General features: G+C 41.9%; 1 protein-coding gene across 2 annotated transcripts in view; it reads right to left on the bottom strand.

Moving 5' to 3' along the window:
* Positions 1 to 12532, bottom strand: part of Tbc1d2b (TBC1 domain family member 2B) — a 72816-nt gene that overhangs the window by 17605 nt on the left and 42679 nt on the right. For both annotated transcript variants that reach the window (XM_027923482.3, XM_071608540.1), the window contains exons 6-9: positions 11773 to 12156; positions 4707 to 4817; positions 3076 to 3269; positions 644 to 1138 (exon numbers count right to left, since the gene is read on the bottom strand). In XM_027923482.3, coding sequence (XP_027779283.1) covers positions 644 to 1138; positions 3076 to 3269; positions 4707 to 4817; positions 11773 to 12156 — 1184 coding nt within the window. The remainder of the gene's footprint in view (positions 1 to 643; positions 1139 to 3075; positions 3270 to 4706; positions 4818 to 11772; positions 12157 to 12532) is intronic.

Here is a 12532-nt window from a genome sequence, read left to right as displayed (position 1 = left end):
AGGTCCTTTGTGAGCTAAATTTCAATCTGCTGACGAACAGTTTGGAGCAATTTCTTAATCACAAGGACGCTGTATAAATAAGGAGTGATCAAGATTTTTTACTGCATGCATTATCAACTAATGAAATCAAACTCTTCTGATCAAAACCCACAAGTGAAGAGATTAACAAGGAAAAAAAAAATGAGATCCCAGGCTGTTTCAAGTACATTTGACTTTCATATTCTTTGCCCCCCTTTCTTTTTAGTGCTGAGGATTGAACCTGGCCTCTTGCATGCTAAGCATAGCTTCTACCACTGGGATGTCCCAGGCCTTTTTATTTTCAAGACAAGGTCTCACTAAGTTGCTAAGGCTGGCCTCAAACTTACGATTCTCCTGCTTCCTAAGTGGTTGAAATTATAGGCATGCTCCTCCATGCCTAGCTACCAACTTTTGTATTTTTTGATGCTTTCTGGAAGTATGTCTATTTCCCTCAGTTATTCTAGAACTAGGGATATTGTACCATAAAACTAGCTTGCTACAATTACTTTTCCCTTAAAATACTGGCTTTTCTTGGCCAACCAGGAGGTAGGGAGCTGCCAGGCAGTGTCTGGTGCCAAGAAGTTCTATAAATGGCAAAAAGGAACTTTCTGTGGCTGACACTCACCTGTTTAGACCTTGGCAGTAGCCGATATCTGGATTCCGCCAGGAGAAGGCGAGGAGGACGTTCCGTAGCTTCTGTATGCCTTCAGAGGTGGGGCAGGAGTAATGTTTGTTGTTGGGCAGAGTTCGCAGCAGGTCTAGCTCTATCTGCTTGGAGGCTGGGTTCTGTTTCTCCAGTGCTTTTTGAAGCAAGGTCTGGAAGTAGCCTGGCTCAGCACTGTCCTTGAACTTCCTTGTGTGAAGGTCCACACACCACTTCCACACCTTGGAACGGTGCTCGTGGGGAATGCCTGCACGAATCAGGTTTTTTAATTCGGGAGAGCACATCATCTCTCTGTTCATTGTGCTTGCAAAATAGTTTTCCCACTTGACCCCAGTGGAAACTTCCTGGTTTTCTGTGAGGTAGAGAGTTTTCAGGTCCAATGCACGGACTTTGGCGACCAATTTCTCTTCCTCGTCATCATCAGGGACAGTCCTGAACCCATAAATATCATACTCGCTGTTGAAAAAAACAAATGGGAAAATGAAAATTATATGGAATATAGGTGGCCTCTAGAATTATTATATAAATCATAAGGAATATAGGTGGCCTCTAGAAGCTGGGAACTGCCATAGCTGACAGCCAAAAAAGTAACAGGGACTAGTCTTGCAGCTTCAAGGGAACTGTATTCTACCAACATCTTGAGTGAGCAAGGAAATGAACTATTCCCTAGAACACTCAGAAAGGAATGCAGCCCTTGATCAAACTTCGACTTTAATCCAGTGAGACCTATGTTGGGCTTCTGACCCATAGAACTATAAGATAATGAATCTGTGCTGCTTTATTTTTAAAAAATATTTATTTATTTTTTAGTTGTAGTTGGACACGATACCTTTATTTTTTATTTATTTATTTTTATGTGGTGCTGAGGATCGAACCCAGATCCTCGCATGTGGTAGGCGAGCATTCTACTGCTGAGCCACAACCAGCCCTCTGTGCTGTTTTAAGTCACTAAGTTTGTGGTAATTTGTTAGGATGGCAACGGAAAATTAACAAAAAAGCTTTGCATGCACTGAGTGTGAAGCTAATTCAAGTACTTGGGGAACTGGGTTTGGCAGAGTTGAAGACATGCATTCGGCACACGTCAAGAATCTCCCTTCTATTCTACACCTAGAGTAACTCTCTTGCCTGGGTACCTGGGAACATGTACTTTGATTGTTATGAACAGTGATGCAATAACTAAGAAAAATGCAAAGATTTTCTCCACTAGGAGCATAATAAAGTACTGTGGTCCTCTCATCAATGAAATTTTCTGAAGTAGGTGAAAAACATACCCAGTGGCTACCTAACATGGGAAGAGTACCTCACTCCTTCAGAACAGCTCGGAGGCTTGCAGAGGTTAATCACTCCCAAGGGAGCAGCACCACACAGCAGCATAGGCAGTTCTCTTGGGCCTCAACCTCAAAACAAGTGTTTTGCAACAATGACGTCGATCACATTCTGACAGCGTGTTTCTGTCATCTGTGCAGCCCAAACAATGCTGGCAGGTGTCGTAAGCTCAGGGGAGGGGAAGATTATGCCAAATGGAAGCAAGGCTTCACCTGGGGATAATCTGGGAGAAGAGAGGACAGGCAGGAAGGAGACTGTGGTAAGCGAGACTCAACACATTGCTGCCTCTGAGTGGCAGAGGGTGAAACAGGAGAAGAGGGTGGACCCAAGTGAATGTGCAGATTTCTTCAAGTTCCAACATTTCACAAGTTCCACTTTTCAGAAAATTGGTTATAATGGATTCTTAATCCAAGATCCATCATGAACTTCCAGGTTCTGTGATTTCCAAAAAGAATGTGCAAAATTGTGTGTGTGTGTGTGTGTGTGTGTGTGTGTGCTGCAATTACTTTTGGAGGTAAGTGTGTCTATGGCTTGCATCAGATCCTTAGTGGGTTCTGGACCAATGAATTAAGTTTCCCAAAAAGCTTTCCCTGGGCTCGGGTTGTAGCTCAGTGGTAGAGCACTTGCCTAGCATGTGTGAGACACTGGATTTGATCCCTAGCACCACATAAAAATAAACAAACATAGTAAAGGTATTGTGTCCATCTACAACATAAAAATTAAAAAAAAAGGTTCCCCTTATAAAGAAAGTCCAGTCCCCCTTTGCTTTTAAATTGTCTGTGGGTATAACTGTCTCAGGAGAGGGTTCCTAACAGAAACCTGGCCCCTCCCAAAGTGGTGTGGGCTTTGACATGGTTCACAAGAAAAAAGTCTTGAAGCAGGATACCTGGGCTGATTCCAGATCTATCACTTGATTACTGGGAGGGGACTGGTAATATTATCTGTTCTGCTGACCCAACAACACTTGCCATGAGCATCAAATGAGACGTTCCTGTGAGTGGCTACTACTGAAAAAGGACACTTCAGAAATGGGGTGCATTACCCCCAACAGTCTCTAGTTCCTTTACCTGACAAGATGAGGCTTAATGAATGCTTGCTCTGGCTGCTCTTGACTCTCAACCTGCAGAGCATCCTCCAGCAACTGGGCTATGACATCCCGGGAAGGCCCCTGTTCTTCTGAGCAAACTGGTGTCTTCATTTCTTGAAGCAATATCAAGTATTTACTTTCTATCTGGCAGAGCTTGGCTTCCAGGCTAGAATACTGCAGAGAATGTGGGGGTTACCTCCATTCACACAGAGACATGAGAAAAGCAATCCTTAGGTACCTCAAGTAATCAATAATGACCAGCTCAAACTATTAGGAAATAAACTAGAGACTGTTACTGTAACAAAGAAGAAATTAATGTATGCCACAGGCCATCTATCATATTTAAAAAACCTACTGTGGGTCTTGGGTTGTACTCAGTGGAAGAGTACTTGCCTTGCATGTGTGAGGCACTGGGTTTGATCCTCAGCACCAAGTAAAAATAAAACAAAATAAATATTGTGTCCACCTACAACTAAAAACATTTTTTTAAAAAAGAGACCTATTGTGGCCCTCCTCTTCCTTCTAGGGGTCTGACACAGAGGGGTTCTAACAATCAAAGGTCTGGATGTTAATACATGCCTCACCCCCGCACAGGGCTGACCGAATAACAGAAACCAGGTCCTTTGCCAATTACTGAGTCAAGCTGGTGCCACCATGTTCATTGGCCATGAGTGGCCACCCCATGCCACAGCAACTATCTAAGGACTTTGTGACCTTTGTCCAGCTCCCATGTGCCACCTGATTGACAAATCAAACACACCCTCGAAAAGATGCAGGAATAAGGTTTGAGAAGATGTTTGATGTCTGCTCAAAAACATACATAAAATATATAACATCTGTGGACAAGTGTCAGTTGATTATAGTTCATTTGATGATAGAACGTTTTGTGGTCCCTTTACACTTGACAAAGCCCTTTCTAGCCATAATTATGTCTTGAGTGGAGAGTCAGTGGGTTCACAATGGAGTTATCCTCAACAACACCCTGATTTACAGATATAGAACTAAATAGCATAAATCAAAATTTAAGGGGCTGGGGATGTGGCTCAAGCGGTAGCGCGCTCGCCTGGCATGCATGCGGCCTGGGTTCGATCCTCAGCACCACATACAAACAAAGATGTTGTGTCTGCAGAAAACTAAAAAATAAATATTAAAAAAATTCTCTCTCTCTAAAAAAAAAATTCAAGGGGCTGGGATTGTGGCTCAGCAGTAGAGCGCTCGCCTCGCATGTGCGGGACCCTGGGTTTGATCCTCAGCACCACATAAAAATAAATAAGTGAAATAAAGTTATTGTGTCTAACTACAACTAAAAAATAAATATTTTAAAAAATTCAATTAATCTTGGTGATTATATTAACCTCCCCCACCCCCCCGAAAATGCCATTAAAATTATATACATACGAATGAGAGCTACACCTAAGGACATTTATCTTTGCCTCATCAAAGATAAAGTACATGGATCTATGTACAATATATATTTTAAATACATTTTGATACCAGTGGTCATATCACTTCAACCATGGCAGCTGAAATGGTTTTAAAGCACAACCACTTAAAAATGGTTTCCTAACTTTCCCTCCCATCAGATAATAGAATATGCTCATCTAGACCCACCTTTGCCATCAGATCTCTCTCTCTTCTTTCTGCATTTCTTCGTAGAGCTGAGAGTTCCAAAATTTCTTTATTTAGAAATTTATTTTGGGTTTTGTACCCCTGCAGATTATCCTGTTGGGGCAAAAAACAAAGACCATCAATTCACACTGCTTGAATGTTGACTAATTATCCTATGTAATTAGCATCTTGCTGTCTCATCAGTCAAATAGTTCTACTAAGTTAGAGCAAGTTATAAGGAACTGGAAGCTCTTAATAGGAACTTTCTGACTGATCTTTTTCCCCCTCCTGACAGCAACAGTGCCTGCCTAAGCACTGTCAAGGAGGGAGAAAAACAGCTCCTTAACGGTGATTTTTCTCAATTGATGACAGGAGATAAACAAGAGATAAACAAGATAAATAAGGCTTATCTCCTAAACCTATGCAATTATGTTATCTATTCATATTCACTGAGGTAGTATAAAAAAGGCAAACACTTATAATCTTGTCTTTTTAAACTAGAGAAATTAAACAGATTCTCAGCAGGTTCTCATTTTTACTTATCCAGTTTATTTTAAAAAAGACTAAAAACGCATAAAAACCTTTAACTGAAAATTACACTAAATAATGAAGAACTATAATCTACAATGGAAAAGCCACTTAAATAGGCTCCTCTATTTTTTGTATTGAAAAATTTCAAACTTATGGAAACGATGAAAGAAAAGTACCACAGGAACAGGACTGTGGCTCAATGGCAGAGCACTGGCCTAGCATGCACAAGGCCAGGTTCAGTCCCCAGCACTACAAAGCAAATAAGCAAACAAAACAAAACCCAAGAATGCCATTCACCTAGTTCACCAACTGTTTACTTTTGCCATATTTACTTTATGTCTTTAAGAGAATGTAACAATGGGGCTGGGGCTGTAGCTCAGCGGTGGAGCACTTGCCTAACACATGTGAGGCACTGGGTTTGATCCTTAGCACCATATAAAAGTAAATAAATAAAGTTATGCCCATCTACAACTAAAAATATCTTTATTAAAAAAAAAAAAAAAAAAGAGAATGTAACAAGCCAATGACAAATTCTGCCAGGTCCAAAAACAAATAAAAAAGGGGGAGAAGAGTTTTCATGTAAAATGCTATGAAAATAATGTTATAAAACTTTCAGACCATTATAATAAAAGCAAACAATGAACTGAAGAAGCTTCTAGACAAAGAGATTAATTAGAACTACCTTTTAGGCAATGATTTCTAAATGTTCCTTATAAATTCAGTCTTTAATAAATGTGTCCCCTGCCCCCCACTGTTTATAATTATTTCTCTTTTATAACCTGACAGGTTAGTGCATGAGGTTCCTGAAGAATTTCTGATCCCTCAGTCACAGAACAGAGTTTGTTCAAGGCAGCTCCAAGGGCAGGCCAGGGTGGTCTAGAAAGACTGATCCCTGTGTTATCACAGGAAGGAGACAGCTGCTATTCTCCAGGGATATGTCCACAGACATGCCCCAACCTCCAAACTTGAAACTACCTTGAGGATATACAATTTCTCCCCTAAAACGCAGAAGAACCAAAAAAGTTTCAATAGCCCCTTTAATTTCAGATATTTATGGAGCATCTGCTATGAGTTACAAGTGCCATGTGAAGCGTGTGACATTCTTGATCTCATTTAAACCTCACAACTCTCAGGGAGCTATTCTCATCATCTCTCTCTCCCAGAGAGATGATGATAAGAACTGAGGTGTCCATCCAGGAAGCATCTGGGTAGGGAAGCAGGCTTCTGAGGGCCTGGCCTGGTGGGCTCCTGACCTGTGTGCTCAGCCCTGACTGCCACCTGCACTTGGACAGGCATCACCCCTGATCAGCCTCAGCAAGTCAAGTCCTCAAAACACCAAATGTCAAACCCAAAAGGAGGCCCATTGATTTTGTTTTCTGACCTGAATCATGGTGTTCTCCTCAATCTCAGCACCTTAGCAGTGAACAAACACATTACCACAAGGTAGGCCAACCAAAGGCAGGTGGACTGGACAGCAACTTAAGAATACACTCGGCAATGTTGGACAGAGAGACCCAGTGAGTGATAGGAGGTAGGGTGGTGAGAGCTACACCTATATCCTTCTTTTTTTTTTTTTTTTTTTTTGTGTGTGTGTGTGTGTGGTGCTGGGGATTAAACCCAAGGCCTTGTGCATCCAAGGCACTCTGCCAACTGAGCTATAAACTCGGCCCCCACATCTATGTCTTTAAATTATGCTTTGTATTAAAGTCTAGGTAAATCCAGAACATTTATTTTAAGGATATTCCTCTACAAAGATGATAATGATGATCACAGCAATGATAACATCTGACAGTTAAAACCTCACAAAGTGCCAGGCACTATGTACTTGGGCTTCACGCGGACCACCTCCTTTAACCCTTAGAACACCCTGTGTTGTACTTAAGTCACTAGGCTGCCAAAATCCTAGGACCAATATTTTGCCCCTACCTCAAAATACTATAGAAATAAGACATGATCATGTGTCAGACCACATAAAAGTTAGTAAGGACTGCGGATGTAGCTCAACAGTGGAGTGATTACTTAGCATGCATGAGAAGCTGGGTTCAATCCCCAGCATACACAACAACAACAAAAAAAAAAAAAAAAAAAAAAAAAAGAAAGAAAAAGAAAACAGTAAGTCCCAAAAGACAGAAATTTTTATAGGCCATATCCACTGATAACAGAATAAGAAAAATGACTAGTAACAGCAATAATAAGAAGATATACAAATATATCTTAAAAATAAAAATATAAAAATATATAAAAACACATGTCAAACATTTATGCTTGTTTATGTATAAAAATAAAGAATGGCTATTTATATATGCTATATATATATTATTTTTTTTCTCCCACCTAGGTGCTTTAAATTTGGGGTCAAAGAAGAAATCGATACTTCCTCTTCAACCACACAACCTAGAACTGCGGGATGAGGAGAAAACACATGTTGAAATGAATACTCTAAGCTCTCCCTCCTCCTCTCAAGTCCTTTCAATCCTTTTTTTTTTTTAAATTTTTATTGTTGGCTGTTCAAAACATTACATAATTCTTGATATATCATATTTCACACTTTGATTCAAGTGGGTTATGAGCTCCCATTTTTACCCCATATACAGATTGCAGAATCACATCAGTTACACATCCATTGATTTACATATTGCCATACTAGTGTCTGTTGTGTTCTGCTGCCTTTCCTATCCTCTACTATCCCCCCTCCCCTCCCCTCCCCTCCCCTCTTCTCTCTCTGCCCCCTCTACTGACATTCATTTGTCCCCCTTGTATTATTTTTCCCTTTCCCCTCACTTCCTCTTGTATGTACTTTTGTATAACTCTGAGGGTCTCCTTCCATTTCCATGCAATTTCCCTTCTCTCCCCCTTTCCCTCCCACCTCTCATCCCTGTTTAATGTTAATCTTCTCATGCTCTTCGACCCTACTCTGTTCTTAGTTACTCTCCTTATATCAAAGAAGACATTTGGCATTTGTTTTTTAGGGATTGGCTAGCTTCACTTAGCATAATCTGCTCTAATGCCATCCATTTCCCTGCAAATTCTATGATTTTGTCATTTTTTAATGCAGAGTAATACTCCATTGTGTATAAATGCCACATTTTTTTTATCCATTCATCTATTGAAGGGCATCTAGGTTGGTTCCACAGTCTTGCTATTGTGAATTGTGCTGCTATGAACATCGATGTAGCAGTGTCCCTGTAGCATGCTCTTTTTAGGTCTTTAGGGAATAGACCGAGAAGGGGAATAGCTGGGTCAAATGGTGGTTCCATTCCCAGCTTTCCAAGAAATCTCCATACTGCTTTCCAAATTGGCTGCACCAATTTGCAGTCCCACCAGCAATGTACAAGAGTACCCTTTTCCCCACATCCTCGCCAGCACTTGTTGTTGTTTGACTTCATAATGGCTGCCAATCTTACTGGAGTGAGATGGTATCTTAGGGTGGTTTTGATTTGCATTTCTCTGACTGCTAGAGATGGTGAGCATTTTTTCATGTACTTGTTGATTGATTGTATGTCCTCCTCTGAGAAGTGTCTGTTCAGGTCCTTGGCCCATTTGTTGATTGGGTTGTTTGTTCTCTTATTGTCTAATTTTTTGAGTTCTTTGTATACTCTGGATATTAGGGCTCTATCTGAAGTGTGAGGAGTAAAGATTTGTTCCCAGGATGTAGGCTCTCTATTTACCTCTCTTATTGTTTATTTTGCTGAGAAAAAACTTTTTAGTTTGAGTAAGTCCCATTTGTTGATTCTAGTTATTAACTTTTGTGCTATACTTGGGAATCAACCTAACAAAAGAGGTGAAAGACTTATACAATGAAAACTACAGAACCCTAAAGAGAGAAATAGAAGAAGATCTTAGAAGATGGAAAAATATACCCTGTTCATGGATAGGCAGAACTAACATCATCAAAATGGCGATATTACCAAAAGTTCTCTATAGGTTTAATGCAATCAAAATCAAAATCCCAACGGCATTTCTTGTAGAAATAGAGAAAGCAATCATGAAATTCATATGGAAAAATAAACGACCCAGAATAGCAAAAACAATGCTAAGCAGGAAGTGTGAATCAGGCGGTATAGCGATACCAGACTTCAAACTATACTACAGAGCAATAGTAACAAAAACAGCATGGTACTGGTACCAAAACAGGCGGGTCGACCAATGGTACAGAATAGAGGACACAGAAACCAATCCACAAAACTACAACTACCTTATATTTGATAAAGGGGCTAAAAGCATGCAATGGAGGAAGGATAGCATCTTCAACAAATGGTGCTGGGAAAACTGGAAATCCATATGCAACAAAATGAAACTGAATCCCTTTCTCTCGCCATGCACAAAAGTTAATTCAAAATGGATCAAGGAGCTTGATATCAAATCAGAGACGTGCCGTCTGATAGAAGAAAAAGTTGGCTACGATCTACATACTGTGGGGTCGGGCTCCAAATTCCTCAATAGGACACCTTTCAATCCTTGCAGGGCAGAGGTGGATTAGGCGTGAATATCTTCTGCATGGCAGGGGGACAGATGCTCCTGGCAATGGCACTAACAGGCCCTGGGCCGAACTATGTCAGGAAACATGAGGTAGGTCCTTACCCAGGCAGGTGTCACTCTCCCACTTAGAATCCTGCCTCTTCGTAAACTGTCCCCACTTAATCTTACTATTGAGGAATTTTAGAGCCACATGCTTTAAAACCATTGAGAAAAGTTGGGGAAAAAGATTTCACAACTGATTTGGAACCATCCCAGCCATTATGCTATAACAAGGAAAGGGAGGGGGAGTCCTCTCTGGTAAACCCTGTCAGTGGTCTCCGAAGGGAGCCATGCAGAGTCGCAGCAGTCGTGTGGCACACACATCACATGCCTGGCTTGGCTCCCTGGGAAAACTTGTCCCCCACACTCCTCCACTCCAAGCATGGCCCATCACAGCTTGGAAACCCAATGCTCAAGCATCCGTCTCTACAAGCTACAAAAATAGACAAGCTTGCAATATGTAAATTTCAACTGGTATTATCTAAGTATATTATTGATGGGATTGATGTCTATCAGGGTCAAGGATAATCACAATTGTGTATAAAAACAAAACTGATTTCTATTGGCAACACTAACCATGGCCTCTGTTTTAAAGAGGCTGTCTTTCTAGTACATAAGTATAAAGTAATGATATTGGGTTTTTTGTTGTCTTATTGTTTTACTAACAATAATTTATTGTTTTTGTTGTTTTACTAACAAATCTTCAGGGCCTCCTATATTCAGGGGATGCTGTCACTGAGATGTGGTCACTATGGGAGATCATCTAGGCATTCCGGTGATGCTACTATTATTCCAGGGTTTTTAAACTCCATTTTGGAGTTGTCTTCAAGGTCCCTGGCCTGCTCACCATTCACCCATTCAACCTGTTGTCAGTACACGAAAGAAACAGCAAGGCAAGAAGTGAATGCTCAGTGATAACCTCGATAGCAACAAATCTTTGCCCTTCAAGAATAAACTCTGTTTGTGCAGGCAAGCATCCTTGAAGCCAAATTATTTGCAAGAAGAGAGTGAGAGACACTTTGGGGCCAAGTGGGGCTGGCAGCTACAGAATTGCCTGGGGTCACCTGGGCTCTCCCCTGTGTCCTACAGGACATTTGTCCAACTGAAACCTTTATAACAAAGGTCTCAGGAATAGAACTAGTAGCAGCAAGATTTGGTGACACTTTCTATGGCCTGACAGTGGTGCAGGACTACTCAGTTCTCTCCTCTGGACCAAGCTACTCTGCAGGCATAAGGAGCAGATTTGCCCTTGCCTCCCGTAAGAGCTGGTGCTCCTCCTACCTCATTTGCTTGCCACCACCCTAGGTGTGACTAGGGAGAGTCACTGCTGTTTAGGAACCAGCCTCCTACCCTAGGGCTAGCCCAGAGAGACATGCTGTCCTCCCTTCTAGGTGTCAGGACCCACCCACCTTGGGCAGAGCCTGAGCAAGCCACTTCCTGGGCCTGTCTGGAGCAGGTCTACCTCTCCAGCTGGCCCTATACTAGTTATTGGCAACAATGCTCCTGCCCAGGCCTGTGTTAGGTCCTGTGGTGGGTAAAAATTAAGTTTATATGTGTATTCATGTACCCAGAAGGTACATGAATAGGTTCTGTGGAATAATGAAGTCCTATGGGTGGAATAAATAGAAAGGGAAGTCTTAGCTCCTTGAAGCAACGGCAATAGTGTTGGACCAAAAGTTTCATTTTTCAGAGAAGCTCCTTAGAATGTCAAGAGTGGAGGTGGAGCTCAGTGGTACAGAACATGCCTAGATGTAGGAGGCACTAGGTTCCATCCTCAGCGCTGTAAACAATGTAATAATAATTATTATTATTAATTAATAATAATAAACAACTATTATTACTTGACTATAAGTTCTATTACACTTGTCCCTTCCCCCCCCCCCAACCTAAAAAAAGGCACAGTTGCTCAGCTGTCTCAACAAATTAGCTGACAGAGGCCAGTGCCTGTGGAGTGACATGATAAAGCTAACTGGTTTCTGGATCTCCATCCCAGCAATCAGAGCCCAGGCCCTGCTCTTACTTTCAGCCTGTCCAGCTCCAGCTGATCCTTGCTGACTGGGGCAGTCAAGGGGGAGCCGGGCCCGGAAGAGGGAGAAGACACGCTGCCCTCAGACTCGCTGAGCTTGATGATGACCTCGTCCTTGGCCTGGATGGTCTCCATCAGCATCCCCAGCTGCTCATTGAGCTCCCCCACCTTGCTCTTCAGTGTCCTCACTTCCTGCTGGAGACTCTCCTTTTCCAGGGTGAACCGCTCCAGCTGGCTGCTGAGTCCCAGAATCTGGTCGTCCTTCTGATGGAGAAGCTCCAGCATGTTCCCAGGGACCCCCTCACAGAGTCGGCTGCTTGTGAAATACTTGTCATACTGGGACGACCGAACTGTCTGCTGGAGCAGCCGAACCAGCTCCTTCGAGCAGAGAGGAAGATCAGGTGAAGGGCAGGGAGAGCAGAGGAAGAGGGGAAAAGCAGAAATCATGACAAGGCTACAGGGAGCAATCGCTGGAATTTGAGGAAATGCAGAAACTTTACTGGAAACACTTTAATACTGAACTTCCTCTTGAAAGATCACAAAAATAGAAAGGAAAAAAATATTTACTCCATGAAGAGTGACTGGAGAACAATAATAGGAAACAGGAAATAATGGAGTGCATACTGTAATTAGCAATGGTTCCTGGCAAATGTTCATCAGTATTAGAGAATCTGTGCCCTGAGATTCACTGAACAGCCGAGCCGTTAAGTTTAATTAGGTTTGATCAGCTCATAAAGAAACTACGCTGCTCAAC

Source organism: Marmota flaviventris, chromosome 2 (genome assembly GCF_047511675.1).
Source record: "Marmota flaviventris isolate mMarFla1 chromosome 2, mMarFla1.hap1, whole genome shotgun sequence".
Classification (NCBI taxonomy): domain Eukaryota; kingdom Metazoa; phylum Chordata; class Mammalia; order Rodentia; family Sciuridae; genus Marmota; species Marmota flaviventris.
Note: the sequence above shows the minus strand (reverse complement) of the source record. Positions and strands in the feature narration are given on the sequence as shown.